The following is a 27,944-nucleotide window of genomic DNA, read 5'->3' on the forward strand; positions in this document are numbered from 1 at the left end:
TTGGAATGAGGAACCTGGTTTGCAAAAAGCAGTTTACAGAAGCAGACTTAAGCATGTTAGCTAAATTATAGTTTTTGGTGTCTGGCACTGAGTTGACAGAAACACATTATCTAGAGCCATGGGGTCTTGGGACCACTGAGTTGACAGGAACACATTGCCTGGAGCCTTTGGGTCTTGGGACCACTGAGTTGACAGGAACACAATATCTGGAGCCATTGGGTCTTGGGACCACTGAGTTGACAGGAACACAATATCTGGAGCCATTGGGTCTTGGGACCACTGAGTTGACAGGAACACATTGTCTGGAGCCACTGGGTCTTAGGACCACTGAGTCAATGGAAACACGTTATCTGGAGACACTGAGGCAATTTAAGATAATTGTGCTGTCCTAGTTCCCAGGTACAGAAGAATGTGCTTCGATAACCAGTAAGATCACAATCAATGGGATAGCATACATAAGTTCAGAAAATCAAAATAACTTTTCCATTGTTAAACAAAGCAAATAAGTATAGATGCCAAACTGCAGGGTTAAAGTTAAACTATAGTTTCTACTTTAGATGATTGCTACCATACTTCACTATGTTCCCCTAAAATTCCTGTTTCAGTATGAGAGAGCAGTAGGTCATCCACACAAATCTGCTCTACCCCTCCCCATAAGCCAGCTGCTTATATTGGGTAGAAGGACAAAGATTACATGGGAAAGTAAGAATGACAGTCATGGGAAAGTCAAGGAATAATGGTTACAGGTTACAGACAATGTGGGCCTGGGAGGTGGCAGAGGGGAAGTGGCTCTGGGCACCTGCAGGAGCAGAGTACAGGCAATAGGGGTTGGGGTCCCAAAGGGCAGGCCTCCGGGATGAGCATGACAGGCAGTTCTCAGAAAAGCAGGACGGGCTGCATTCTGATGGTAACTCCCATGTGCCGGGGCGTACAACTCTCACCAGGTCAGAATGTGCTTTCTCTGATCAGAACAATCAGGATTAACAGAGCATGATTAATATTTCTTATAATTATTGCTAGTCCCCACTATTCCGTTCCTGCCCCTAACAAAAAGAGCAGGGGCATTTATAGAAACTAGTGTTGTATCGGGCAAATCAGCAAGCTGGACAAGACTTGCTGATTAACTAACTTAATCAGCCAGTTAGTTAGGAGTCATCTTTATTGCATGCAGGTTCAGAGCAGATTACCTCTGTCAAATTCTGAACAAACACAGGAGGGAGTATTTCCTTTTTATATCCTTCTAGTTCTTTGTGTAAGTTATTTTTGTAGATAGCGTGTAACCTTGAGTACATATGCTATCTATACAGACACCTGTAACTTTGAGTATCATATTTATACAGGCACCTGGTATCAATATCAGCTTATCAGTTTAAATGGCTAGCTTGCAAGGTCAGACAATTAAGTTTATCTTTTCTGTTCAAGCAAAAAACAAAGTTATTTTACAGTCTAAAAATAACAGAGTTGACCTACAGAATAAGAGACTAAGAATAACAGTAGCTCAAACAGCAGTTTCAAACAGCAGTTTTTCCAAAGGAGGGACCAGCTGTTCGATGGACTTGTTACCAAGCAAGGGCTCGCTGTCTGATGTGCATAAAAGCCAATACCATGGCACCAGCTTTTGAGAAAAGAAAAAAGCTTTATTGTGAAGTCCATGAGCAAGGAGTTCAGTCTCCCTGATCCAGGTTTTGGGGCATGGGCTTGAGGGGTCGGCATGGGGACCGCCTGGACAGTGGCCTCTGAAAGTGTTCTGGTATTCGGGTCCTGATCATGTCCGGTCCTTTGGCTCCATGGGTGGGGGATGGTGGATGGAGATAGGGGATGAGAAGTAGGGGAATGGGTAAAGGTGGAAATCTGGTTCGATGAGTAATTTGCAATATTTTTTTCCTCTGCTGCCTGACTTGCAGTTTTGTTCCATTGTCTCTGAAAAAACAACTCAGTATCTTGTAAGAAACAGAATAGGACCATCAGAACTGGTTCTGTGGTTACAGAGTCATGACTTTTCTGGTTATTCTTTTCTACCCACTGATGAATACCATCCCATCTCCCACCACCCTTCAAGGTCTCAGTACTCAAAAAAAGAAGAGGGTCCCGCCCAGCTGGTGTGGTTTGGTGGTCAAGCCATCTATGAGCCAGGTCACGGTTCAATTCCCAGTTGGGGCACATGCCCGGGTTGTGGGCTCGATTCCCAGTAAGGGTATACAGGAGGCAGCTGATCAATGATTCTCTCTCATCATTGATGTTTCGATCTCTTTTCCTCTCTCCCTTCCTCTCCAAAATCAATAATATATATATATATATATATATATATATATATATATATATATATATATATTTTAAAGAAGAGGGTTCTAGGACACAAGAAACAGAGACCCTTGGGACTTTGAGCTGAATAAAAATCCCACCCTGCAATTGGTTTGGGAGGTTCAGACCCCCAGAAAGCTGCACGGATAACGTGTAAGAATGTGATATCTGAAACCTGTAATGCAGAAAGGGCCCTACAGAGGGCCCCATCCTGAAAGAACCTTTGTTGTTTCCTTTTATCATTTACACGTTATTCACTGTTGCAAATGAATAATACCAAAGATGTCCTGAAAACTGTTAAAGGATATTCACTACAAGTCACCCCCACTGCAATCACAGTTCTCCTCCCTAGAGGTAAATAATTCCACCCTCCCCTCCCCAAATCCTTTCAAAGAGACCTAGATGGTATTTGAAGAGAGCCAAATGGTAGAGAGCTTAGTTGGTTTTCTCCTTCCTTACTCGGGTTGTGTTAAAATTTGCACCCCATTGGAGCTCCCTCTGGACGCCACTTATAAAAGAACTCACTTGTCCTTCAGTGTTGGGGTCCAACCCCAGCAGGTCCAGGGGTCCCCAAAGGTGTGGACGGAGTCGGCGAAGAAGGAAGGACATGGAGACAGCGTTCAGTTGATCAGCAGCCTAGCCAGGATCTCCAGCCAAGTTCTGTCTAGGTTCTCCAGCCAGGTTCTGTCGCCAGGTTCTGTTTTTTATTGTCTTGTTACATCTGTATTTATACCAGTTGATTTTAATCCTGTCAATTTCTATTCCAAAGGTTAGGGCGTTTCTTATCTCCATTCCAGGGAGTAAAGATTATGTAGTTTAAGCGTGATTGTTCATAGTTAAAGTGATTAACTACCCGCCTGGCACTTAGTTAAGGGATTTTATTCCCTCCCTAACTTCAGGGAAAAATCCCTACCTGAGGAAACAACCTTTCTCGGAGAGGTGACCTTGGTTAAAACACATAGAGCCAAGAAGGGGAGCAAACATATTAAGAACAGTATGCCATATATGCCAGGTCCCCCGAGTCATATGCTGTGCAGATGTTTCTTCCCTGCAGCAACTGTGTCAAGCAGCAAGGATGGACTGGCTTCCGGCACCTCAGGTCCTCTCTTCATCTTCCCAGCAGTGTGGGTGGGACAGGAAAAGCCTTGGGAAGCTCCATCACTGTGGTCCTGGCTTGGGCTAATGGATCAGTACTTCAGTCAACATTATCCTGGACGCCGGGTACAATCCTGGTGTTCAGCAGCTGGTCCTCCCGCCTGGTCACTGTCACTTGGGAGGTAAAAGCCCAAGGACACCAAGGCTGGCTCTAGAACCAACCGAGGAATAGTGAAGGTACATGGCATGAAGCCAGATCTCAACTTGAACAATCTCAGAATTTTCTAAAAATGACTATTCCCCCAGTGTTCTGGGTTGTATAAGAAGTAGTGAGTTCCCTGTCTTGTTTGCATCAGATTATCTGATTTCCAAGTTCTCCCTTTCCTTCTAGAGATGGCACCAGGCAAAGATTGAGCTTTTTGGGCCCAGCAAAACCTGATAAGTGATCCCCAACCCTCCCACAAGATTCCAAGGCACAAGGAACCAAAAGGGATATAAAGTTCAACTGCCTGTGGATAATAGCTGGTAGATGGTGCCAAATCCTTGCATTCATTTATTCAACAATGCCGGGAACCAATTCCAGCATGTCATAATATCAAGAGTTTCATCAAAAGGTTGATGAAACTTGGGGACTCAACAGGGTTGAGTCACACATATAGTCACCTGTTGGAAATGGCTAAAGGCATTTCCCAAACCTGAATAGGAAACTGATTGTGGCTGCCAGACAGTTAAAGGGCATCTTAATCTACATGTTATTGCCTCCTACTGGCCAAACACCTGAACAGCGGTAGGCTATCCCCCAAACTGACTGCTTCTGTACCCTTTGAAACCTTACCCTTTGAGGTGTATTATCTCCACCTTGCCTTAGGACAAATTGTGTTAATAAAAGCAAGGGTCCTAGACAAGGAGGAAGTCTTCAGTTCCTTTAGCTGAAGGTCCTCTGACCCCCAATGCCTTTCAAAATGATATCTCGTCTCCGGACTCTTTATTAGTCTCTGGATTCCTATGTCATCTATTTGCAGCCTTTTCCAGATTCCTGAACCCTTCTTGATGCTGGGACATGAACCCCAGCACAACAACTAGAGGCCCGGTGCACAAAATTCATATACAGGTAGAGTCCCTAGGCCAGGCTGGCGATCAGGGCCGATCAGGTTCCCCACTTCCCTGCCTCCCTGCCTTCTCCTTCCCTCACTCCCTCAGCACCCTGCCACCGCCGCTGGTCGCACGCCATGTTCCACGCCACTCCTTGGTGGTCAGCTCACCAGGTCATAGCGAGCGATCAAACTCCTGTTCTCCTGGTCGAACTCCTGAGGAGACACTTTGCATATTAGCCTTTTATATCTATAGATTAGTAGTTAAGTGATTCCTAGGACTGGTATTGTCTCACCCAGATAGAATATATATATATTTTAATGGGTCATTTGCCCACTTTTTTTTTTAATGAACAATTTTATTTTATTTCTTTTTTCATTTTGATTTTTTTAAAATTTTGTTTCATTGCTTAAAGTATTACAAAGAGTTTTACATTTGTCTCCTTTTTTCCCCCTTGACCTTCCCCAAGCCTCCCCTACCCCCAGTGTCATGTGTCCATTGGTTATGCTTATATGCATGCATACAAGTTCTTCAGTTGATCTCTTACCAACCACCACCCCCCCCCCCCCCCCACCAGCAGCTCTGACTTGTGCGAGGGGTAGGGCGTGTGCCAGGTGATAACTCTGTCTGTTCATGGAGAGCAGAGCCTGCACTGGCCCGGAGGCTCTGACCATGCTGGAGGGCGGAGTCTGTGGTGTGCTTGGCAGTAGTAGTGCGTACTCTAGGTCTCACCAGGGGTCCAGGTGTCAAGTCAGGCGGGGCCTGTAGCTGAAGAAGTGGGCTTGGTGGGAGAGTCGCACAATCCAAGATTCACCGAGAATCCAGGTGCTGAATCGCCTGTCTGGCCCCTGTCTTCTTGACCCCAACACTGATGTTACAGTTCCACACAGGAGATCCACTGAGATCCAGAGAGGATCCCATGGAATTTTCTTCCTGTTCCCATTCTCTTCTCAAAAGCGATGAATGACTGCTTTTTCTGCTTGAATGACAGGTTTTATTTTGTACTTTGATATTTTGGTGTTTAACCTTTACTAGCCCTGCCTTCTTTTTCACTCGTTCCATGAAATAAAAGGCTGTCTGAGCTAAAAGTTCATCATTAATGAATCACTCAAGAAGAACAAGACCCACGCTCAGAGCGAGGTTTCCCTCAGCCACCACAGGGGTGTTCTTGGTGTTTCCAGCAATCTTTGCTGGTGACTTTGAACAGTGGTATTTCTCTCCTGGTTAAATGGAGGCTGGGAGGTAAAATGTAATGGGAAAGTTGGGCCAGGACAGTGGAGATGTGCCTACCCCCCAACAACATGCCCAACAACACCCCCAAATGGCTCTAGAAGAGAACTAAGAGTTCAAGCCACTACCTGTGACAGAACCCACTCCCATCTGCATGCCTGGGCCAGGTGCTTCCCAGGCATTTCCTCATGCAGCCCTTTCAGAGAGCCCAGGGGCACATCTGAGCAGAAACCCCCACACCTCCATTTTTCCGACCAAAAGACCAAGGTTAGAATAGCAAATGGCCTGCACATGGGCCGTCTTACAAGTGGCTGAGCCAGAATATAAGCTCAAGACTTTGGGATTTCAAAGACCCTGCATTTTGCTAGTACACCAATGTTATACTTCAAATCCCAAACTAATATATACAACCAACATTGATTATGCCAAGCACTGTGCTATATGCTTCCACAAATTATTCCATCTAATCAGAACCACAACGAAACAACCATACCCTGGCTGGGTAGCTCAGTTGGTTAAAATGTCATTCAGACACGCCAAGGTTGTGGGTTTGATCCCTGGTCTGGGCACATACAAGAAGCAATCAATAAATGCGTAAATAAATGGAACAACAAATCTTTCTTAATCTCTCTCTCTCTCTCTCTCTCTCTCTCTCTCTCTCTCTTTCTCTCTTTCATCAATAAAAATACACATAGAAGATTAGGTGTCACTATTGTCACCCCTATTTTATGAATAAGGAAACCAAAGCTTTAGAGAAAGGAGTCAGTGAAGGTCAAAGAAATGGTAAATGGCAGACCTGAGGCTTCAACTTACACCTTTCTGCCTCCAGAGCACTGGCTTTAACTACTAGGCAACACTGCCATTTGCCTCTCATTTAAGTGAGAACATTGGAGGGACAGGGCTGGGAAAGGGGAGCCAGTGAGCCTCAGGGAACAGTGAGAGTGCTGCATTTGACTTTCACACCGCACGTCATCCTACAAGAATTGGAGGTGACTTCATATGTTTTGTTTTTCTTTTTTAATTTCTCTTTATTGTTGAAAGTATTATAGATGTCCCTCCCTTTTCCGCCCATTGACCCCCTCCACCCTGCTCCCACCCATACGGTTTGTCTTTCTAACGATGGTCTCTCTACACAGGCCTATGATTGACCTCGGCCCTATCCTACCTGAGTAGCTTCTTCCTTTCAAATCATCCAATTCCTGCCAAGTTTTCCACCCCATGTGTGGCCAGGGGCTAAATTTGGTTATGTGCACACTCCTGGAAACTGCTAACCAGAGAGGACTACACATGCAAACTTCTCTTTTCTGTGACAATCCAAGACCTGACCCAACTGTCTTCTAGACAACCCCCAATTCCAGGTAAGACAGGCAAATGAGAGGTGAATGGCAGCTTCTGTATGTGTGTGTGTGTGTGTGCGTGTGTGTGTGTGTGTGTGTGTTGTGTGTGTGTCTGGGGGCAGTAAGTATATACAGAGTCCTGAACTGAAAACCTGAAAGCCCAACTATAGGTTGGCTGGCCTTTGGTAAGTGTCCTAACCTCTCTGCTTAACTGAAAATGAAGGTGGTGATATCCAGTAGGGGATCCATGGGGATATGCACAGGCCATGCCTAGCACAGTGGCTGGTACATAGCAGGTGATCAATGTAATGTTAGACAGCTGTGCATGGGGTGTAGGGTGTAGAGGGGATTAAAAAGACCCAGAAGGTGAATACCTGGAATAAGAGTGCACTATGCAGTAGCGGGTTCACATTATAAAAAGGCTGTGGCTTTCATTTTCTAAAAAATTTTCCTACCTAACAGGGGGGTTGGCTTTAGAATTTGCTGGTTGCTACAGGGCACCTCACATTTATTGAGCCCTTACCCTTATTAGACACAGTGTCTATTGCACTTGGATTGTCACTGGCAAAGAGATTTTTGTAGATTATTTTACTAATCCTGTGGGCAGCTGGGTGGTAGGTATTGTTACTGTGCCCTCAAGTTCAGAGACAAATAGTGGCCAAAATCACTCAGTTGGTAAGCAGTGGAACCAAACCTGGCTGTGTAACTCTAAGATCCCCTGGGACACACTCAGTCTGTTTTCTGATAAAATAAATAGTTTTTTCAGGCTAAAGTCTCATGAAATCAGAGCTTTGTTGCTGGATCTCAAGGCACTGTGGGCCTAGGCATAGAGTAGTGGGCCGAGCCACCTCTCAAAACCCAGTGCCAAATTGAACTTAAAGTATTTCAAATGATTGTATTATATATTATAATTATATATTATATATTATAGATTATAGATTATACTAGTAGCCCGGTGCACAAAAATTTGTGCACTTGGGGGGGGGGCCCTCAGTTATTAAACATTTATCAGCACAACACTGACCACATTGGTGGTGGTGGTGGTCTTGTCAGAATGTGTTATATTATGCAGATGAAAACCTATTTAAACACTCAACCACTGGGCCATGTCAGCGAGACTCACATGATTGTTCTTTAAAACTATTTTATAGGATGTGCTTAGATCAGTAATTTTCAATCATTTTTATCCCATGGCACAAATAAACTAATTGCTATAACTCTGTTGCCGGGGCTGACTAGCAGACCCTGGGTGACAGATGAATGATTACTCTGACACATGATTGCTGTGAAAGAGAAGGCTAAGGGACTGCCTGGCTATAGGAACCAGACAGCCCCATTCGCCTGCCTCCTTAGGCTTTTATTGCAACAAGGGTGAACTAAAATTAACTATTAGATACTATCAGCAGGGTAAGTATCCTTGAGAAGGCACATGCGTCTGTAGTGTCCTTTAAGCAAGAGCATGTAAAGAATAAACATAAAGATTCCAGCAAAACACCCTTGTTTGGAAAAGTCAAGGCAGGGTCTGCCGCCTTTGGCAAGGTCCCCCTAGAGGCCTCTGACCTTTTGGAGAATCCCCCTTACAGACTTCCCAACCAAGTCCCGTGCTTCCCCACACTCTGTGGCACACCAAAAAATATGTTATATTTTTTGCCACTCTGACCAAAAATAGCTATTATTTTTATTCATCCACCCTGGTTGGCTATTGTTGTGTTGGCTGTTGTCATTTTTTAAAATTGAAACTCTAAGGCAGTGGTCAGCAAACTGCAGCTCTCGAGCCAAATGCGGCTCTTTAGCCCCTTGAGTGTGGCTCTTCCTAAGCCTTAGGAGTACCCTAATCTACACTAATAAAAGAGAAACATGGTAATTGGCGTACGACCGCTACCCTTTTCATTGGCTAATCAGCGAGATATGCAAATTAACTGTCAGCCAAGATGGCAGCTGGCAGCCAGGCAGCTTGAAACTAACATGAGGCTTGGTTGCCTCAGTGATGGAGGAAACCAAGTTCCCCACCTGTGGCTGCAGGCCTCTGAGCGGGCAGTTTAAGAAACTCTGTAACAAATACCGCCGGACTTCAGCCAGCAGATTCGCAACATGTAAGCAAAGGCCAGAAACCTACTTTGAGGCCCGGAGGCCTAAGAGCTGGAGCCAAGCCTCAAAGCTAAAGCTGGCCCAGAATAAAAAAAGAAAAAAGAAAAAAAGGAGCAGTTGAGAGCTTCAGTCACCCCCAGCCTGAAAACAGCCCTCAGCCCCTCACCCAGACTGGCCAGGCACCCCAGTGGGGACCCCCACCCTGAAGGGTGTGTGACCAGCTGCAAACAGCCATCATCCCCGCACCCAGGCTGGCCAGGCACCCCAGTGGGGACCCCCACCCTGATCCAGGACACCCTTCAGGGCAAACCAGCCGGCCCCACCCTTGCACCAGGCCTCTACTCTATATAGTAAAAGGGTAATATGCCTCCAAGCACCGGGATCAGCGTGACAGGGGGCAGCGTCCAAACCCCCTGATCGCCCTGCGGCTCTGTGTGTGACAGGGGGTGGGGGCCACAACCTCCCTACCCACCCTGCTCTGTTCGTGACAGGGGAAGGCACCCCAACCCCCTGATCAGCCCTGCTCTGTGCCTGATAGGGGGGAGCTCCCCCCCCCCCACGGGCCCTGCTCTGTGTGTGACGGGGTAGAGCCATAACCTCCCCATCGGCCCTGCCCTGAGTGTGAGAGTGGCGGTGCCCCAACCCCCTGATGGGCCCTGCTCTGTGTGTGACGGGGGCAGCGCCCCAACCCCCTGATTGGCCCTGCTCTGTGCGTGACAGGGGGTGGCGCCGCAACCTCCCCATCTACCCTGCCTTGAGTGTGACAGGGGACGGTGCCCCAACCCCCCAATCGGCCCTACCCTGGTCGTGACTGAGGGTGGTATCACAACCTCCCAATCCGCCCTGCTCTGTGCATGACAGGGGGCGGCGCCCCAACTCCCCAATCGGCCCTGCTCTGAGCCCGACCAGGGGCTGCACCTAGGGATTGGGCCTGCCCTCTGCCACCTGGGAGCAGGCCTAAGCCAGCAGGTCGTTATGTCCCGAGGGGTCCCAGACTGCGAGAGGGCACAGGCCGGGCTGAGGGACCCCCCCTCCCCCCCGAGTGCACAAATTTTTGTGCACAGGGCCTCTAGTTAAGATAATGAGAATGTACCTACCTATATAGTTTACGTTTAAAAAATTTGGCTCTCAAAAGTAATTCCAATCGTTGTACTGTTGATATTTGGCTCTGTTGACTAATGAGTTTGCTGACCACTGGGTTAGAGCATTGGCCTACACATGGAAGGGCCCCGGGTTCAATTCCTGGTCAGGGCACGTACCTGGGTTGCAGGTTCCATCCTGTGCCCCAGTTGCATGCAGAAGGCAACCAATCCATGTATGTCTCTCACATCAAGGTTTCTCTCTCTCTCTTCCTCTCTCTCTCTCTCTCTGTCTCTCTCTCTCTGTCTCTCTCTCTCCTCTCCCTTTCCCCTTTCCACTCTCTCTGAAAAACAATGGAAAAATATCCTCAGGTGAGGATAAACTAATTAACTAAATAGAAAAGGTCTCCTTGTGTGAGGACTAACAACAACAACCAAAGGTTCTTCCTCTGAATAGAGCCTGATTCTGAGGATTAATTAATTTCTTTGTTGTTTCACTGCCTTTGGTTTAAGAGATGTTTAGAACTGTCCTCGGGTATTTTAAGGGATCTTCTGAGGTCCTGTGTATGAAAATAGCCACGGAGTCTGGTATTCTTGCTCTAAACCAGTTGGTGCTGGTGGAGGGAGGTACATGTTGGAAATAATAGCAGGGGAAATGGTCTTCTTGGACCAGCTCTGCTACTAAACTTGCTTTTGCAACCTGGAGAAATTCCTCTCAGGGTGTTGGCTTAGATCCTGGTTTTTAAGCTCAAATGTCCAAAGAAGCTGAGTAGTAAGTGGAAAAACAGGGCGGTGTGGCAAAGTAAGGAGTGGTGGGAACCCTGCAAAGTTGGAGAACGTCCCATTTAAATAAAGCAGAACCCTAATCCGTTTTTTCTCAGTGGTTAGAGCGCCAGCCTTCAGACTGAAGGGTTGTTGGGAGCTGGGGAGGGGGGAGGGAAGAGGCAACCAATCGAGGTGTCTCTCTCACATCGATGTTTGTCTCTCTCCCTCCCTTCCCCTCTCTCTAAAAATCAATGGGAAAAATATCCTCGGGTGAGGGTTTACAACAAACAAACAAACAAAAAAACACCAAAAAATGGAGCAGATAATTTTTTCTCCAAAGGAAATGTGTTTGAGGGCCGGGTCTGGATCGGCTGATACCTCAGGGCCTTTCTTCCCCAAAGGTGCTCAGACAAAACAAAAGATAGTACTGTTAGTTGACAGGCACTAAAAAGGAAGGGGCTTATTGTAGCTCATGTGGCCTAAGGACCATGCTGACAAGCAAACTCTAAGGGGTGAACTTCTCCTGTGTCTGTACTCTTTTCTTCAGACAGTAATCCAATCACATATTTAGCTATGGTTTTCCTACTGGGAATGCAGAGCAGGGCTCTGGGGGCAGCATCACAATTAATGGAGGTTAGGTTATTATGGGTCAAAAGGACCTGAGCCAGCTGGTGTGGCTCAGTGGTTGAGCATCGACCTATGACCCGGAGCTCATGGTTCAATTCCCGGGTTGTGGACTCGATTTCCAGTGGTGGGGTGTGCAGGAGGCAGCCGATCAGCGATTCTCTCTCATCATTGATGTTTCTATCTCTCTCCCCCTCTCCCTTCCTCTCTGAAATCAATCAAAATATATTTTTAAAAAGGACCTGAAAGTAAGCTGAGTCAAGTTTTATTGGTCTATTCTGGGGGTCTCTGGTCAAGCAGTAGCATCTGACTGCTGAAACCAGGGGAGGGGCTTCCCTGTTTGCAGTGATGACGTGCTTGAACCTCCAAGCTGTTTGTGAGGCCACCTTCCCTCAGTCAACATTCTCATGGAAAGATAATTCTAGCTTAAGCCACTTTTTACACTCAAACTTCAAGAAGGACCCTAAGAAAACAGGGTTTTGCTTCTGTAACCAGACAAACAATGGGTTCTTGCTGTCTGTCACTACTCAAGCCAATTAAGCAGAGACTGGCTTGAATCATATATGAGCATTTATTTCAAAACTAGAGGCCTGGTGCATGAAATCCGTGCATAGGTAGGGTACCTAAGCCTGGCTGGCCATTAGGGTTTAACAGGTTCCCCGCCTCCTCTTCCCCTCACTTCCTCAGCACCCCCCCACCACCACTGGTTGTCTGCCATGTCCCTGCCTTCTTGCCTCCTCCACAGCTGGGTTCTCCCCTCTACTCCCCCACACCTGTCCACCTCCCCGCCTCCTCCTTGCCTTGTTCCCTCAGTGCCCCGCCACTGCTGCAGCTGATCACCCACCATGTTCCACACTGCCCCCTGGTGGTCAGCGCACCTCATAGCAAGAGTTCGAACTCTTGGTCGAACACCTGAGGGGACACTTTGCATATTAGCCTTTTATATATATAGATTGCAGGCAATATGGGAGAACAGCAGGTCGTCCACAAAAGTCTGCTCTGCCCCCCACCATAAGCCAGCTGTTTATATCAGTAGAAGTCCAAAGGAAAGTAGGCAAAAGGGCAAATAGGCAGTTTACAGATATGCAAAAGGAATGGGGGCCTTCAAATGGCTTAGTGATGTGCAAGGGCTAGGGTTACAGGGGGAAATAGCCCAAGGGTGGGCCAGATGGGCAGTTATCAGGTAAGCAGGTTGGAGATTTGCAAAGGCCTGCAGGGATGCAAAAGGGCTGGCTGTCGATTCAGAGTTTCTGCAGCAAAGTTAATCTTTCTGTTTCCAGGTGAGCTCCCAGGTCCTGAGTGCAGCTGCCAGCCAGGTTAGAATGTGCCTTCTTTAATCAGAATAGAACAATCAGGGTCAACAGAGCAGGATTAATATTTCTTACAATACTAGCTGGTTCCCCAACATTCTATTTCTGCCCCTTTCACTCCCATTTGAAGGGCATTTGTTGGGAGCTGGAGTGACAAAGCCGTTTCAGTGCCCACACGCTGTCCTGGGAGGGCCCTGAGGCTAGACCCCAGTCCAGGAGGGAAGGTGCTGTGGTATTAGCCTCATCGGTCCTGAGTATGTTTGTGTATATTTGTCAATATCCTCACAGTCTCAAGTGACTGAAACCTAGTCTCAGGCAGGAAAACTCTTTGGCTCACAGAATCCGGGACAGGATATTAACAAGAAAGGAGTGGAGACGCAGACGGGCCTGAGGAACACTATGAACCAGCAACTGGAAGGTGTTCAAGGTCCTCTCAGCCCCTCAGTCCCCGCATCTGCACATCAGATTTCTTCTCTCGTGCAGAGCAGTCGTCTCACATGACAGGAATCATAACCCCGACAGGTTCTCAGATGCGCACTTCATGGCCTCCCCCAAAGAGCGAGTGCCTTTACACCCTTCGGCAACACACACACACACACACACACACACACACACACACACCACATTTGAGAAAGGGATTGAGGTTAGCTCTGGATTAAAAAATCGTAAGGGATGATTGCTCAACCCTGGACCAATGAACTTTGGACAGGGGCTGCCATCATCTAAAAATATAACAGCTTTGCCCTAACTGGTTTGGCTCAGTGGATACAGGACTGGCCTGCGGACTGAAAGGTCCCAGGTTCAATTCTGGTCAAGGGCATGTACCTTGGTTGCGGGCACATCCTCAGTAGGAGGTGTGCAGAAGGCAGCTCATCGATGTTTCTCTCCCATCGATGTTTCTAACTCTCTATCCCTCTCCCTTCCTCTCTGTAAAAACATCAATAAAATATATTAAAAAAATATATAACAGCTTTCATAAGAACGGCACAGTTGGGCTCGGCAGGAAGAGAGGTCTTAGAGCCTGGCTAGCGTGGAGAACAGGACTTTCAAATGGTGAGTGTCCCACAAAAGGGCTGGTCCCATGGCTGCCAACCTGAGCTTAACTCCCAGGGGGTGAGAGGGAAGGAAAAGGCCCTCAGGAAGGTGTACCAATCTCATCTAGTAGCTATAATCCCTTCCCACCATGCTCTGCCTGTGGTTCCTGAGCTGGGAAGAGAAATCCTAAATCCTCAATCACTGAGTTGTGCCTCCAAATACTGGTCAGCTGAAACAGAACTGCAGCCATGAACCAAATGTGCCTCGTCTTGTGGAGGAAAGTCCTGCTCCAGGACTGACCTATTAGCCATCTGTTCCCGAAGCAGGTGGTGACCGAGAATTCTGCCTGCTTCCTGAGGACTGCTCCGCCATGCAGTGGCTGATGAGGCTCCGGGTCCTTTGGGGCACCCACAAATCCTGCCACGCCTTCCACCTGGCCCCTCGGACCTTGCGCTTCCAGTCTGTATCAGCAATTGGTGCCCCGAGATGGAATGACCATGATAGACCTGAGAAATTTAACTTTGCCAGTGATGTCCTGGACTACTGGACTCAAATGGAGAAGGTGAGGGGGCGCCTGTGATGGGGAGGTTTGGGGAGGGGAGAGCATAGGTGCGATCTCTCTGGCTTATTTTGCTCTCAGAGACTGAAGGACACAGACCCGATGCAGCTGATACAGGCAGACCTCACCTTACCAGTGTCATGGGAAAAGCTTATGTTTTGGGGTGCAATTCTCAATTCTCACCCTGGCCACTTCCGCACTTCTCTGAGCCTCAGTCGTTCTATCTGTGAAATGGGGACAATCTCACTTAAGAAACAAGCAGGTAATGTGTCTGGTACAGAGTCAGATAATTGTGACCAAATGCAAAGTTCTAACTACAAGGTCAGCAACTTGATGGTAATGTGAATTCTGGCCTTCCACTAATGGGACTGTGAGCCTAACTGGGATTCATCTTATCAAACTGGGGCTCAACTTCAGGCTGCACTCAGAGGGAGGGGACAGGCCCTCTGCTGGTGCCCCTGAGAACCTGTCACCTAGAGCTCAGTCATCCGTCCTCCTGTGGGGAGAGGAAGGCCACTGCAGGCCTCGCCACCAACTGCTACGTGGGTGTGGCATTGGGGTCTGTCCAGAGAAACCAGTCCCTGCAGCCTCTAGAGTTACAGGTCTCTTCAGAAGAAACCAAGTGCTTGAAACCAAAAGGGGAGCCGTGATGTCTACCCCAGGGGCTGTGGTGGACAATGGGTGGTGTTCCAGCTACTAAGTCCCAGCTGGTGATGATCACAGTGTGAAAAGTTACCCAACATTATCTTTGTACAAAGAGCGAATCCACCTGCAATGCAGTCAGAGAGTTGATGGAATGTTTAAGTTTCCCGTGAATTTAACATACGCATTCACGTGTTAGTGTTCAGGGCTTATATGCCTTTCACGGGGCTTCTTCTCCCTCTTTCTTTTTCCTGTCTCTGAGTTTCCATAAGAACTCCCAGGAAAACAGAGCCTTGGTTATGAGGAGCACTTTTATGACCCACGTTTCCCAGATGAGAAAACTGAGGATCCGAGTTTTACATAACCTACAGAAATTACATGCCTAAGTGGAGGAGCAGAATTTGGGTCCAGGTTGTCTAGTTCTAAAATACCTTTTTTAAACCTGGTCTTATGATCTGAAGACGCCAAATTTTTTCCTTCAGACTATAAATTGACTTCCATTACTGTCCAGACCAAAAATCTGATGGAGACCTTTTGAACGGTGAGATGGGCTGGAGAGGAGGAAAGGGGCCCAGCACTTCATTTTCGCATTTATCTTCATAAAATTCTCATTCATTAGTTCATGCATCCACCCATGGAGATTATCACCAGGTAAATAGGATTCCCCATGGAATACCTGTTCTTGTTGGGTTGTATATCATTGTTATCAGTCACTGTCAATTCCTCCGTATCTCCCACTGTCCCCCAGCACCCTCATTCCATTAATTTTCATTCTAACAACACTTCTGATCTGTTTCCACTTATCCAATTGCCTTAACTATGATCAGTGTCTCTCTAGGGATGTGGGGTGTCTGACACCTAGAAGTTTCTCAACAAACATTTGTGGAGTAAATTAATTTGAAACCTGCCGTACAATCTACAGATCTTGGTGCTGCTCCCATTAAAGACTCTGCAGAGGGCACACCACTGTGGTCCACTCTGCTCCCTGAACCTCCCATAAAACGAAGCTCCCTTAAGTTATAAATCCAACATTTTTTTTAATTTTTTTTTATTTGTTTTTTTTTATTTTTTATTTTTATTTTTTTAAATTAAATCTTTATTGTTCAGATTATTACATTTGTTCCTCTTTTTTTCCCCCCCCATAACTCCCCTCCTCCCAGTTCCCGCCCCACCCTCCGCCCTCACTCCCCACCCACTGTCCTCATCCATAGGTGCACGATTTTTGTCCAGTCTCTTCCCACATCTCCCACACCCCTTTCCCCCCCAAGGATAGTCAGTCCATTCCCTTTCTATGTCCCTGATTCTATTATAATCACCAGTTCATTCTGTTCATCAGATTATTTATTCACTTGATTCTTAGATTCACTTGTTGATAGATGCATATTTGTTGTTCATAATTTGTATCTTTACCTTTTTCTTCCTCTTCCTCTTCTTAAAGGATACCTTTCAGCATTTCATATAATACTGGTTTGGTGGTGATGAACTCCTTTAGCTTTTCCTCATCTGTGAAGTTCTTTATCTGACCTTCAATTCTGAATGATAGCTTTGCTGGATAAAGTAATCTTGGTTGTAGGTTCTTGGTATTCATCACTTTGAATATTTCTTGCCACTCCCTTCTGGCCTGCAAAGTTTCTGTTGAGAAATCAGCTGACAGTCGTATGGGTATTCCCTTGTAGGTAACTGAGTTACTTTCTCTTGCTGTTTTTAAGATTCTCTCTTTATCTTTTGCTCTTGGCATTTTAATGATGATGTGTCTTGGTGTGGTCCTCTTTGGATTCCTTTTGTTTGGGGTTCTCCGCGCTTCTTGGACCTGTAAGTCCATTTCTTTCACCAGGTGGGGGAAGTTTTCTGTCATTATTTCTTCAAATAGGTTTTCAATATCTTGCTCTCTCTCATCTTCTGGCACCCCTATAATTCTGATGTTGGTACGCTTGAAGCTGTCCCAGAGGCTCCTTACACTATCCTCGCATTTTTGGATTCTTTTTTCATTTTGCTTTTCCGGTTGGGTGTTTTTTGCTTCCTCGCATTTCAAATCATTGACTTGATTCTTGCACTCCTCTGGTCTGCTGTCGGGAGTCTGTATAATATTCGTTATTTCAGTCTGTGTATGCTTAATTTCTAGTTGGTTCCCCAACATAACATCGAGGGTCTCATTAGTTTTCTTGTAGATCTCATTAAGTTTATCGGCGGCTTCTAAACAGTTCTTGAGAGACCTTAAAAGTGTGGTTCTGAACTCTATATCTTCCATTGACAATTTTGTCCTGTTTCTTTGTCTCCGCATTTTGTTATGCTTCCTTGGTGCACTCCCTAGTGGTCTTTGTTCCCAGTCTTATAGTTAAACCTTGATTGTTGTAGCTAATCCCAGGGAGGGTTTGACCTCCAGGCCAAGTGGCTATGAGAATCAGCTGTGTCAGCAGTGAGAGAACTTCTGTCCTCTAGGGAGGTGCTAATCTAGCCTTTGCCTGAGGCTATCCGGCAAATGCCTCTGTGCAGGGCTTGGGTAGGGCGGGTCGCACAGGATCAACAGGGTGGGCCGGAGAGAGCAGTTATGGCGGCTCTCAGTCCTGTCCCCAGGGGCTCTGCCTCTCTGAGTCCCAGCACCCGCTGCAAAGCTGGGAGAGAAAGCTGCACTTGCTCTGACCGAAGCCAGACAGTCCCGCTTCTCCCGTTTGAGTCTGGGTCCCTAAAGACTCGCCCGGATCTGGAGCTCAGAGTCTGCGACTCCCTCCCGATTGAAAACAACAACCGCGCCCTCCGCCGCCAGCCCGCTCCTCGCACTCCGCACCTCAGAATTTGACTTCACCACTGCGCCTCCTCTGAGTGTCCGTGTGCGTTTCTCTTTCCTCCTAGTTGTAGGACTTCCACTCAGCCAGCGTTCCTGTGGTTCTGGGTGATGTTCCTTCCGTCTTTTAGTTTCACTTTTGAAGTAGTTGTTCAAAGCAGCAAACTCCGGCGTTAACCTATGCCGCCATCTTGGTTCTTCTCCTTTTCTTTTTTTTAAAATCAAAATCCAACATTTTTATGTGCCCTCTCCTGATTGTGTGTGTGTGTGTGTGTGTGTGTGTGTGTGTTGGCAAGGAATTCATTATAAAACAAAAGAAAGTGCTTTGTCACTCTGGCTCGGTAGCTCAGTTGGTTAGAGCATCGTCCCAACCTACCACAGTTGTGGGTTTGATTTCTGGTCAGGGCCCTCACAAGAATCAACCAATGAATGCATAAATAAATGGAACAACAAATCAATGTTTCTCTCTCTCACTTCCTCTCTCTTTAAAATGAATCTATAATTAAAAATTTTAAAGAATACGAGGCAAACCTTTTCTACATGCAATGAACTCACATGTGTGGAGGTTTTGTTTGTTTTATTGTGACTTGGATGTCTTTATTTATTTATTTATTTATTTACTTATCCTCACCCAAGGATATTTTTCCCATTGATTTTTTAGAGAGAGCGGAAGGGAGTAAGAGGGTGAGGAAAGAGAGAGAAATATTGATGTGAGAGAGACACATCCATTGTTTGCCCTGACAGGGTCTGGGAATGAACGTACAACTGAGATACGTGCCCTTGGCTGGAAATCTAATTCTAGACCCTTCAGCCCACAGGCCTACGTTCTAACAACTAAGCCAAACCTATCAGGGTTTTATATTTTTTATAATTAAAAAGTTTTTTCAATTACAATTGACATACACTGTTATATTTATAAGTTATATAAATTTCTAATCATTAGGTTGTACACCTGAAACTGTGTTTTAGACTATTCCTACCACCCCAAAAGCTTTCTTTTGTCCTTTCTTATCCAATCCCCTCCACTCCCACCCTGGGCCCCAGGCAACCACTGACCTGCTCTTGCACCCTTTTGTGTCTGGTTTCTTTTACTCAGCATAATGTTTTTGTGGATTAGTTGTTTGTTTCTTTTTTTCTTTCTTTCCTTTTTTTTTTTTTTTTTTTTTTTTTTGCTAATCCTCACCAGAGGATGTTTTTTCCATTATTATTATTATTTTTAGAGAGAGTGGGAGTGGGAGGGAGAAAGAAGAGGAAGAAAGAGAGAATGAGAGAGAAACATGGACATGTGAGAGATACATCCATTAGTTGATATCTGGCCGGGATCAAACCTGCAATCCTGGTACTTGCCCTTAACCAGGAATCAAACTCGAAACCCTTTAGTGCAAGGGCAGACACTCTAACCACACTGGCCAGGGCTGCTCCTTTCTTTCTACTGCTGAGTTACTTGCTCAGTGTTTTATCTTTTAAAACTATTTCTCAATATCCCTTGTTTTGAGATTGCACCCCATAAAACTTTAAGTTTCAAATCCAGTTTAAGGGTTGTATTTTATCTTCTAGAAAACAGCTTCATGTCAATATCACATTATCAAATTAATCCTTAGCACAAAAATACATAACTGTTACAGAAAAACCAGACCAGAACCAAACAGCGCTCTGAGAGTTTGGAGTTACACTTTATTCACCACGGTGGGTTCAGGGAAATGAATCCAAATCTAAGCAAAACTAAAAGCAGAACTTCCCTTTTTATAGAAGAGCCAGCCCTTTGTGTGCTTTCTGGAAGTGGCCTTGAAAACTATACAGTTCTATCCAATTAAAAAATGCACCTGGCATGGCATTGGGTGTAGCTAGTCTCTGGCCTACAAGGTCAGATAGCTAAGTTTATCTCCCCCACTATTCAAGCAGGCTAGAAAGCAAAGTTACTTTTTCAGAATAAGAGGCCGTCCAAAGAATAGCAGAGAATTCCAAACAGTAGTTTTACAGAATAGGGGTTTTCCTTCACATTCCACCCCCTTGTCCCACAAGCTTTTCAGCCTTGTGGTACAACAACCACGGGATGTTAAGGTGAACAGGGGCGTTGATCGATCTTTTACTACTTCCTGCTGAAAAAGGGAGACGTCCAAGGGGTTAACATCCCGTTTCTTCCTCTTTGAGAGGTTTGTAGGGAATTCTTCTGGCTTGTAGGACCATTTGAAGCTTAAAGGCATCTAAATGGGATGAGATAAAGCGAGTTAACAGAATTAGAAGACATGGTCCTAGGATTATGGCCATGAGTAGCATTAACAGTTGTCCTGTCAATGGAAGGAGCTATTTTCAGAGCTGCCCCCCGCCCCCCCCCTGCAGCCCAGGTCTCAGGTAACTCCTGTTTTTATTCATCTTGTTCCTTTTTTGTGTGTAGGAAGTAGTAATTTTATGGTGCTTTTGTATTCCAGCAAGGGTAGAAGAGTTCTCCTCCTGGGACTAGCCTCGGGTTCCTGCGGCACTCATAAAAAGACAAAATGAGAATTACTAGAAAGATAAAAACAATGATTATCCAGAAATACCAGAGCATTTTGCCTTTAAAAGAAGATAAGAAAGTGTAAGGAAGAATTCAGCAGGGTGTTCTCTGAATCCTTTGGAGCAGGTTGATTGGCCAGGTCCGTTGTCTTCTTGACAGTGATCTGCAGCAGGTGTGTCTGGTCAGAGGTCACCTTCCAGTCAGGCTCCTTGCTGTTCTGGGCACAGAAGGAGTTGGGCTTGTGACCTGGCAGAGACAAACTATAACAAATGGTCCGGTGGAAGGGAAAGAAAACATTTCAGTTTTAACAACCTCTATTGAAATAGGATTTTTCTTCTTAAAATTCCTTAATGGTTATCAAAAAGCCAAATCAAGACAAATTTATCTACTGTATTCAATTTGGCCTGATGTTTGCATAAAAACAACAAGAACGGTAACTGATTACCTTTGCCAGAATTTAATGATTGAATCTTAATGTGCCCCGGAGGGCCAGGAAGCCAAGCCATCCAGCTGCCATCAGTCTTGCCTGCAGTATCTGCTGAGTTAGGTGAATCCCTCACCTGTAGCAACTCCACCTGAGCCCACGCTCTAGGCTTTAAGGCCCATCTCAGTAGCTCTCTTACTCATTGCAACCCAGAGTGTGTGGAGGTTCTGCAGGGATGCAGAGGCATCCTTATTGCTCCCCTTCTACTATGACCAACTGCCAGTGATGGTAGGGCATGGGCCTGATGCACCAGCGCCAGCCATCTTCAGGGCTCCCAAGCAGGATACCAGGCTTTTCCCGTGGCACTCTTATTGGCTTGAAGTCTTCAGAGTCCAGACAGGTCTCTTTAAAACATGATGCTCTAGTCAAAGTTTTCCGTTAATAAAACCACTATTAGGAGCCAGTCTTATTGAATATATGCAAAGAAATGTATTGCTATGACTTATTAAGCATTGCCAAATTTCAGAGGAATTATATAAGGAGAAAAACATACTGATTTGCTCTAAGATTTTTCTGTTTTCCTTGCCAGTCCCTTTTCATGGACTCTTCAGAGTAATATAACTCTCTTCAAATGGCAAGAAGAAATTTACAATATGTCTATATTCAAATAGATAGTTATAGCTCCCCCTGTAGTAGGGCTCCCCCCTCACTTGACTTGTTTTCTCAGAACGGACTAAAGGAGCTCTATTTCCTTACAGGGTCTCACATGTCACAGGATCTCACAGGGTCTGTAATTCCTGTAACAGAGGGCTACTATTTACCCCTTTACTACTTCCTTCTGTTCCAAACAGGCCTTCCCCAGTTTCCTACAGTTGAGGTTTGTACCACCCCTAACATGGGCATGGTCAGACAGGCCTGCAAGACAGTATACAGGCTGCCAACTGTTAACTGTCTCTTAATAGAGACCAAAATCTGATGGGTATTCTTCTTTGCCCAGTTGGGCACCTGCCCTCTTGGCAGATACAGCTACATTCAAACCTGTAAGAGAATCAAAGGTTAATATAACATATTAATACAATGAAACATAATATTGGCACCATGGCCGCTTCAGGCAGCTAAATCTTCTGCTACTACACACGAGATATGGTAGGGCTATATAAACATCTTAGGGAGGTGACTAAAGTCTACTCTTGACCTTCCTATATAAGGCAAAATTGTCCTTGTCTCTTTGGAGCCATGTCCATGAAGATGCAGGCATCATCTAAGTTTATTATACAATTTTCTGTAGGCCACTGTCAGAGCTGTGCATTGCGGCCAGTTCTTTTTACCTATAAACATAGTCTGTCCAATTTTCTTAAAATGTATTCTGGCACAGGAGAAGCTAACATCTACACAACTGGGCTCAGACATCTGCCCAGCAAACTGCAGTCTATAAGTTCAATATGCAGCCTCCAGTTCTCCTAACCCAAGGAGGTTTCGGCCAGTTTCTGAGTCAGACTCCTCCTCTCTTGGAGAATTTCAAAGTCCTGATGGCTCCCAGGTCCAGGGAGAGTGCTCTTTTCTTTGCCCTTTTGTTAACCCTGTTTATTAGTTACAGGGCCCTGCTATCCTTGACTTCCCACCAGTCCCCTTTGTGGCAAAGCAACAACCAGGCCTCTTCTAAGGGAGTGCACTGGAAGGGGATATTAGCTCCTCCTCTTCCAGCAGCAACAGGTACTAAACCCTTTCAGTGCATTTGCAAACAGGGAGCTTTCACTAGCTCTATCTGTAGCTTTTATAGATCCCAGGCTTGATGCTCTATTCCTGGGGCTCTAGGATGGCTAGTAGTAGTTACTGGCTTCTGTTTAAACTGCTGCAGCCAGTAAGCCAAAGGCCTAAGTCTTGTATTGCTTGTTGTAAATACTCCTTACTCTCTGGGCAATAGAGGGGCAGCTCTAGTGGTAAGTAAATTTCTGCTTTCCCCACTTCTCTCACTGCTGCTTCTTCCCTCAGGGCCGCAGCGGACAGCTCAGGCATCCAGCCCCCCTTCTTTGTCTCAGCCCAAGCCCATTGCTTTCCATCACAGATTTCCTTTTTACTTTTGATTTCTCCAACCAATGCCCCTTTCCCCCAGTCCAGTTGTTTGTCTCCCTTTAAACAGTGGGAATTTCGAAGATAACTATAGACTGCTCCTATAGAGTCCTCCCTCCCGGAGGCTGGGGTCTGACCCATGGGGAAGCATGACTCCTAGTCAGCCTGGAAAGATAACAGGTGCATAGGGAGATTTCTTGCAGATAGAAAGCCTGGAGGCCATCTGAAATCCAGTTACAGATGCTTTCAGAATCAGGATGAGGGAGGGAGGGAAAGACCAGGTTATATCCCCTATGAGGATTCTAATAAATAACTGAAAAGGGCAAGTTAAATAAAACACATAATCACAAAGACAAAGACAACAGACCACATGAGACACACAATGAGGGGTTAATGGGGTCTATAGACAGTTAATAATAACTTCAGCCTTAGGTGGCTCATGTTGGACTATGCTGTCACAGGCAAGGTCAGGGCCAGTAAATTTCTCCATCCTGCAGAGCTGTAAGCCCTTTGTGTCCACTAAAGAGATAAGAAAACCATAAATAACAAGTTCTGTGAAATTTATTACTTTGTTAATTTGCTAAGCAAATAGTTAACTTGAAAAGACTTCTCTCTTGCTTTTTACAAGCAATCTCAGAACTAAGCAATCTTGGAACTTAGCCAGCCTTTATTTTAGCCTTTAAATCTACCCTAGCACTTCAAAATTTCAATTTAATACAGCGAATTTACAACCCAGGTAAGAGCAACAAATAGACAGGAATTTATGTTAACGAAGTGGGCTGATTCCTTCTGTAATGGTGAGCAAAAGACTCTGAGAACTGCTAGAGATTCTTGCAGCCCACCGCAGGTCCAGTCCAAACGTTCAGCCAGATGAATTAACAGAAATGCAAAATAAATCAAAGTAGCTTTCACTTTACACAGACCAGTTAATGAGCAGCCAAAATAGACAAGCACTCGTATTCACACTCTCTCAGTAGACTAGCCCAGACTGGAGCTGAGCAGATAAACAAAACAATGCCCAACTCCCCAAATGGGTATGGGGGCACTCCTGGCACCCATGTCCCAGAACAGAATTCTCAACCAACGTCTTGGTGAGAACCTACCGGAGGAGTTAAGAATGCGTCCAGTCCCCCTTCTTGGTAGCAAATTGGCTAGCCCCACACAAACAAACAGCTGTTCACTCAGAGTTTAAACAAATTCCCAAATTCAAATAAATTCCAAATTGCAAATTCTAAATTCTAACAAATTCCAAATTCCAAAACAAATTCCAAATTCCAAACAAATTCCAAATTCCAAACAAATCCCCAATTCCTAAGGGAGCTCTGTGGCTTCCCGGGAGGTGATTAAGCTCCCCTTCCACTCATTCCAAGTGGGCCAAATGGTAGGGGATTGGGGCCCCTACCTTACGAATTCTGTTGACAGGTCACAAGGTGTGTCCGTCCATGCTCTCCAGATGCCGGGCCGGGTCCTGGGCTGAGGTCCAGGAGCGCCCGGAGTCCCCCCCCCCCCCCTTCAATTCTGCTAAATCAGCAGAGCGGCGCCTCCCGGGGGCTTATCCGGCTCCCCTGGTCCTCAAACCCAGTCCACACCGGAGGCCAAGAGGCCACGATGGGTGGTTCCCCGGTCTTCCGGAAATGCCAGGGAACCAATTATGTTACAGAAAAACCGGACCAGAACCAAACAGCGCTCTGAGAGTTTGGAGTTACACTTTATTCACCGCGGTGGGCTCAGGGAAATGAATCCAAATCTAAGCAAAACTAAAAGCAGAACTTCCCTTTTTATAGAAGAGCCAGCCCTTTGTGTGCTTGCTGGCGGCGGCCTTGAAAACTATACAGTTCTATCCAATTAGAAAATGCACCTGGCATGGCATTGGGTGTATCTAGTCTCTGGCCTACAAGGTCAGATAGCTAAGTTTATCTCCCCCACTATTCAAGCAGGCTAGAAAGCAAAGTTACTTTTTCAGAATAAGAGGCCGTCCAAAGAATAGCAGAGAATTCCAAACAGTAGTTTTACAGAATAGGGGTTTTCCTTCACATAAACACTAAAGTGATATCTTCTTCAGGGTGCAGGAATTAGGATCTAACACAGTCAGAATTCTGAGCAACAGTTGTTTTCTACTTGATATACCAGCTTTTCCACCATTTTTAAAATCCTGCAGAAATCTTGTATACTGTACTAGGCTCCCTGTATATGAGCAGTACACAACTTGTCATCAATACTTGTTAATATTCTTTATCCTGTTGAGCAATGAAAGGACAGAACAGGACTGATAGCTGTGTCCTTAACCCAGGGGTGGGCAAACTTTTTGACTCGAGGACCACAATTGGTTCTTAAACTGGAGGACCACAATTGGTTCTTAAACTGGACCGGAGGGCCGGAACAAAAGCATGGATGGAGTGTTTGTGTGAACTAATATAAATTCAAAGTAAACATCATTACATAAAAGGGTACAGTCTTTTTTTTTTTTAGTTTTATTCATTTCAAACGGGCCAGCCCACTGGCCGTAGTTTGCCCACGGCTGCCTTAACCCCTCTTCCAAGAAACAGCTGCAGAATGTATCAGTTACTCAGCCTGCCCTTATCTTGGCCAATGGGAAAGCGGGGAAACTAGCCCAAGGCCAAAAGTATGCTGAACACCCCCCTGTCTTTGTGTAACCACACCCTAACTGCACCCTGCCCTTGCGTCACTAGCCCCTGGCCTTCACTCAACCAACCGGAATTGGAATCAGCCAAATCAGTGGTCAGAGTGTGCCCCCACTCCCCAACCCCAAGCCCAATAAATTCTTTGTTCTCTTGGGACTCGGGGGGCTCTCTCTTGCATCCAGTAATGGAGGTGTGGGGGTGGGGGGGGGAGACTAAGCGAGCTTGAATAAAATACTCTCTGCTTTTGCATCGGATTTGGTGCTCCCTGGTGGATCTTTGCGGGGTCTTGAAATCTGGGCATAACAGCAAGAATATTTTTCACAGCGCTGATTTTTTAAAAAAGCTGTAAAGACACACATGTATATGCACATATATTAATCTTATCCCAGATGAGATACATTCTTTGGTTCCAATCATCTGAGTCAAAGGATCATGTTTGTGCATCTGTGTGTGGGGGGAATTGCTGGAAAAATATACACTAAACCATTTTCAGTGCTAACATTCAGGGAGTAAAAATGTGATGAGAAATTCGAAGAAATCCTTTTGTTTATAAGAACCTTTTCTGCTCATAAGTTTCTGTATTGCCTGAAGTTTTACTCTGAACATATTTTGTTTTGAGAATAAAAAATCTTCTTTAAACAACCATGTTCATTATGGAAAACTTGGGGAAAAGAAGACAGTCGAGTTAAACAAGAAAATTGGCCATCAATATTTAAAACATTTACATATGGGCACATATGTGTGGCTTGTTGACCATGGTATCTGTTAGGTCGGAGAGAGCCCAGGATCAGATACATGCAGACCTGTGATGAGATAATGGACTCCCCCTGGAATTTCTCACAGATCAACGTGCCAGACACAGATACAGGCTTCTTCTCCCCGACTCCACATACCCCCACACAGATACTGACTTCTTTCTGAATACCCCGCCCACCCCCTGCAGCAGAGAATTCCTTAGTTGAATGCCGTGATGATCCCTGGGGCAGAGAATTCCTCAGCGCAGGCCCCTTTTGGGCCAGTGGGTCTCACCGGAGAATGGAGAACGCAAAATAAACCTCTCCTTTTCTTTCTGATTCTCCCGGGTCTTTTTGTTCTCTACGCAGCTTTTTCTGGGCCACCTCACAGTATCTTTTTGGTCTCAGAATAGTGCCTAAGAAATAATAAGATCTAACTAATATTGAATGAATAAGTGAAAAATTATTATTAAATTTGAATTATAATGTCAATATGGTTTGGCTTATAATTGATATATTGTTAGCATTTTATTGCAAAAAATGGTTTTATTAATTCTATACTTTTGTAACAGCATATAGTTAGATCCTGCCAATCTTTGTCTTTGATTGGGAAATTTAGTTCTCTTACATTTAAAGTAATTACTGATAGGGAAGGACTTACTGTTGTGCCCAGATTTCAAAGTTCCCAAGACCCCCAGGGAGCCAGTCAGTCCGATGCAAAAGCAAAGAGTCATCTATTTCAAACCCGGGTTTGGCTCCCCTGCCACACTCACCGATGCAACGGTAAGCTCCAGTGGCCGAGAGAGAGAGGCCTGATGGGACAGGGGGTTTTAAAGGGGGGTGGAGTGAGGGCAGGAGAGGGGACTGTGGGCCCCGCCGATTGGCCAGGCGCAAGTCGGGTCATCTCTATGGCGCGCACGTCCCTTGATTGTCATTGGTTAGTTTAAAGAAATCCTGGGCGTGGCCAGCAGGGGCCTGGGCTTCTGGGAAGAAGGCACTCTCCTGAGCACATGGCGGCCGCCCCAAAAATGGAGGACCCAGGGCAAGATGGAGGGCGCAGTCCTAGCCCCCCCCAGGGCGAGCTGAGCCCGGGCTCCAGGGGCCAGTCCGGTTGCTGGGGGTCCAGTAGATCGACCAGTTCCAGCCCAGGCAGGAAGTCCACGTCCTCCGTCTCGTTCCCCGGGGGCGTCGGCGATCGCCTCCTCCTCCATCTCCTCGGGCGAGGGCACGCGCCCCCGCCGCCGCTGTCCGGGGCGGCGGGCGGGTGGCAGCCTGCGCCGGGCTCCCGCCGTGGGCTGGGGAGTCGGTGCCCGAGGCCGCCAGCAGCGTGGTCAGGCCCCGAGACGACTCGCCCTTTCACTTACTACTGCCATTTTGTTAATTGTTTTTTGATATCATTCTTAGGTTTTACACCGCCGCAAGGAAAAACCGTGAGTCCAAACAGAGACCAGATTAAACAGGCTTTATTGGGAGCACACGGGCGGGTTCACTGGCTCAGAGAGGGGAGCCGGAGAAGCTGCGCCCAACCTGGACAGGGGCAAGGTTTTATACTTTTCTGAGGCAATTGTTGCTGGCCGAAACTGGTGGCAGTCGGGGCTTTCCAGGGTCAGGTGAAACCTGCGGTCTGTCCTGCGGTTTGGC

The 27,944-nt window shown here is 46.1% G+C and overlaps 2 protein-coding genes and 1 long non-coding RNA gene across 6 annotated transcripts in view; 2 read left to right on the forward strand and 1 right to left on the reverse strand.

Annotated features, from left to right (window-relative positions):
• Positions 1-1,542: 1,542 nt before the first annotated feature.
• LOC132232799 (uncharacterized) lies at positions 1,543-26,794 on the reverse strand. Of its 2 annotated transcripts, none has more exons than XR_009452478.1 (3): positions 26,625-26,794; positions 3,383-3,607; positions 1,543-1,932 (listed from the first exon to the last, which is right to left on the reverse strand). It is a non-coding gene; the product is annotated as an uncharacterized LOC132232799 (long non-coding RNA). The 2 variants fall into 2 exon arrangements; XR_009452479.1 differs by having other exon boundaries at positions 3,383-3,570; positions 26,625-26,790.
• LOC132232794 (acyl-coenzyme A synthetase ACSM1, mitochondrial-like) overlaps positions 13,889-27,944 on the forward strand; it is a 187,990-nt gene continuing 173,934 nt past the window's right edge. The window contains exon 1 of one of the 2 annotated variants that reach the window (XM_059692396.1): positions 13,889-13,974. The gene's annotated coding sequence lies outside the window, so the exon portion shown is untranslated. The remainder of the gene's footprint in view (positions 13,975-27,944) is intronic. The other variant, XM_059692399.1, reaches the window with a different exon arrangement.
• The window catches only part of LOC132232795 (acyl-coenzyme A synthetase ACSM1, mitochondrial-like), a 59,498-nt gene continuing 45,574 nt past the window's right edge, over positions 14,021-27,944 (forward strand). The window contains exon 1 of one of the 2 annotated variants that reach the window (XM_059692403.1): positions 14,021-14,518. In XM_059692403.1, the coding sequence (XP_059548386.1) occupies positions 14,327-14,518 (192 nt within the window). In that variant the 5' untranslated portion in view covers positions 14,021-14,326. The remainder of the gene's footprint in view (positions 14,519-27,944) is intronic. The other variant, XM_059692402.1, reaches the window with a different exon arrangement.

Source organism: Myotis daubentonii, chromosome 4, assembly GCF_963259705.1.
Source record: "Myotis daubentonii chromosome 4, mMyoDau2.1, whole genome shotgun sequence".
Classification (NCBI taxonomy): domain Eukaryota; kingdom Metazoa; phylum Chordata; class Mammalia; order Chiroptera; family Vespertilionidae; genus Myotis; species Myotis daubentonii.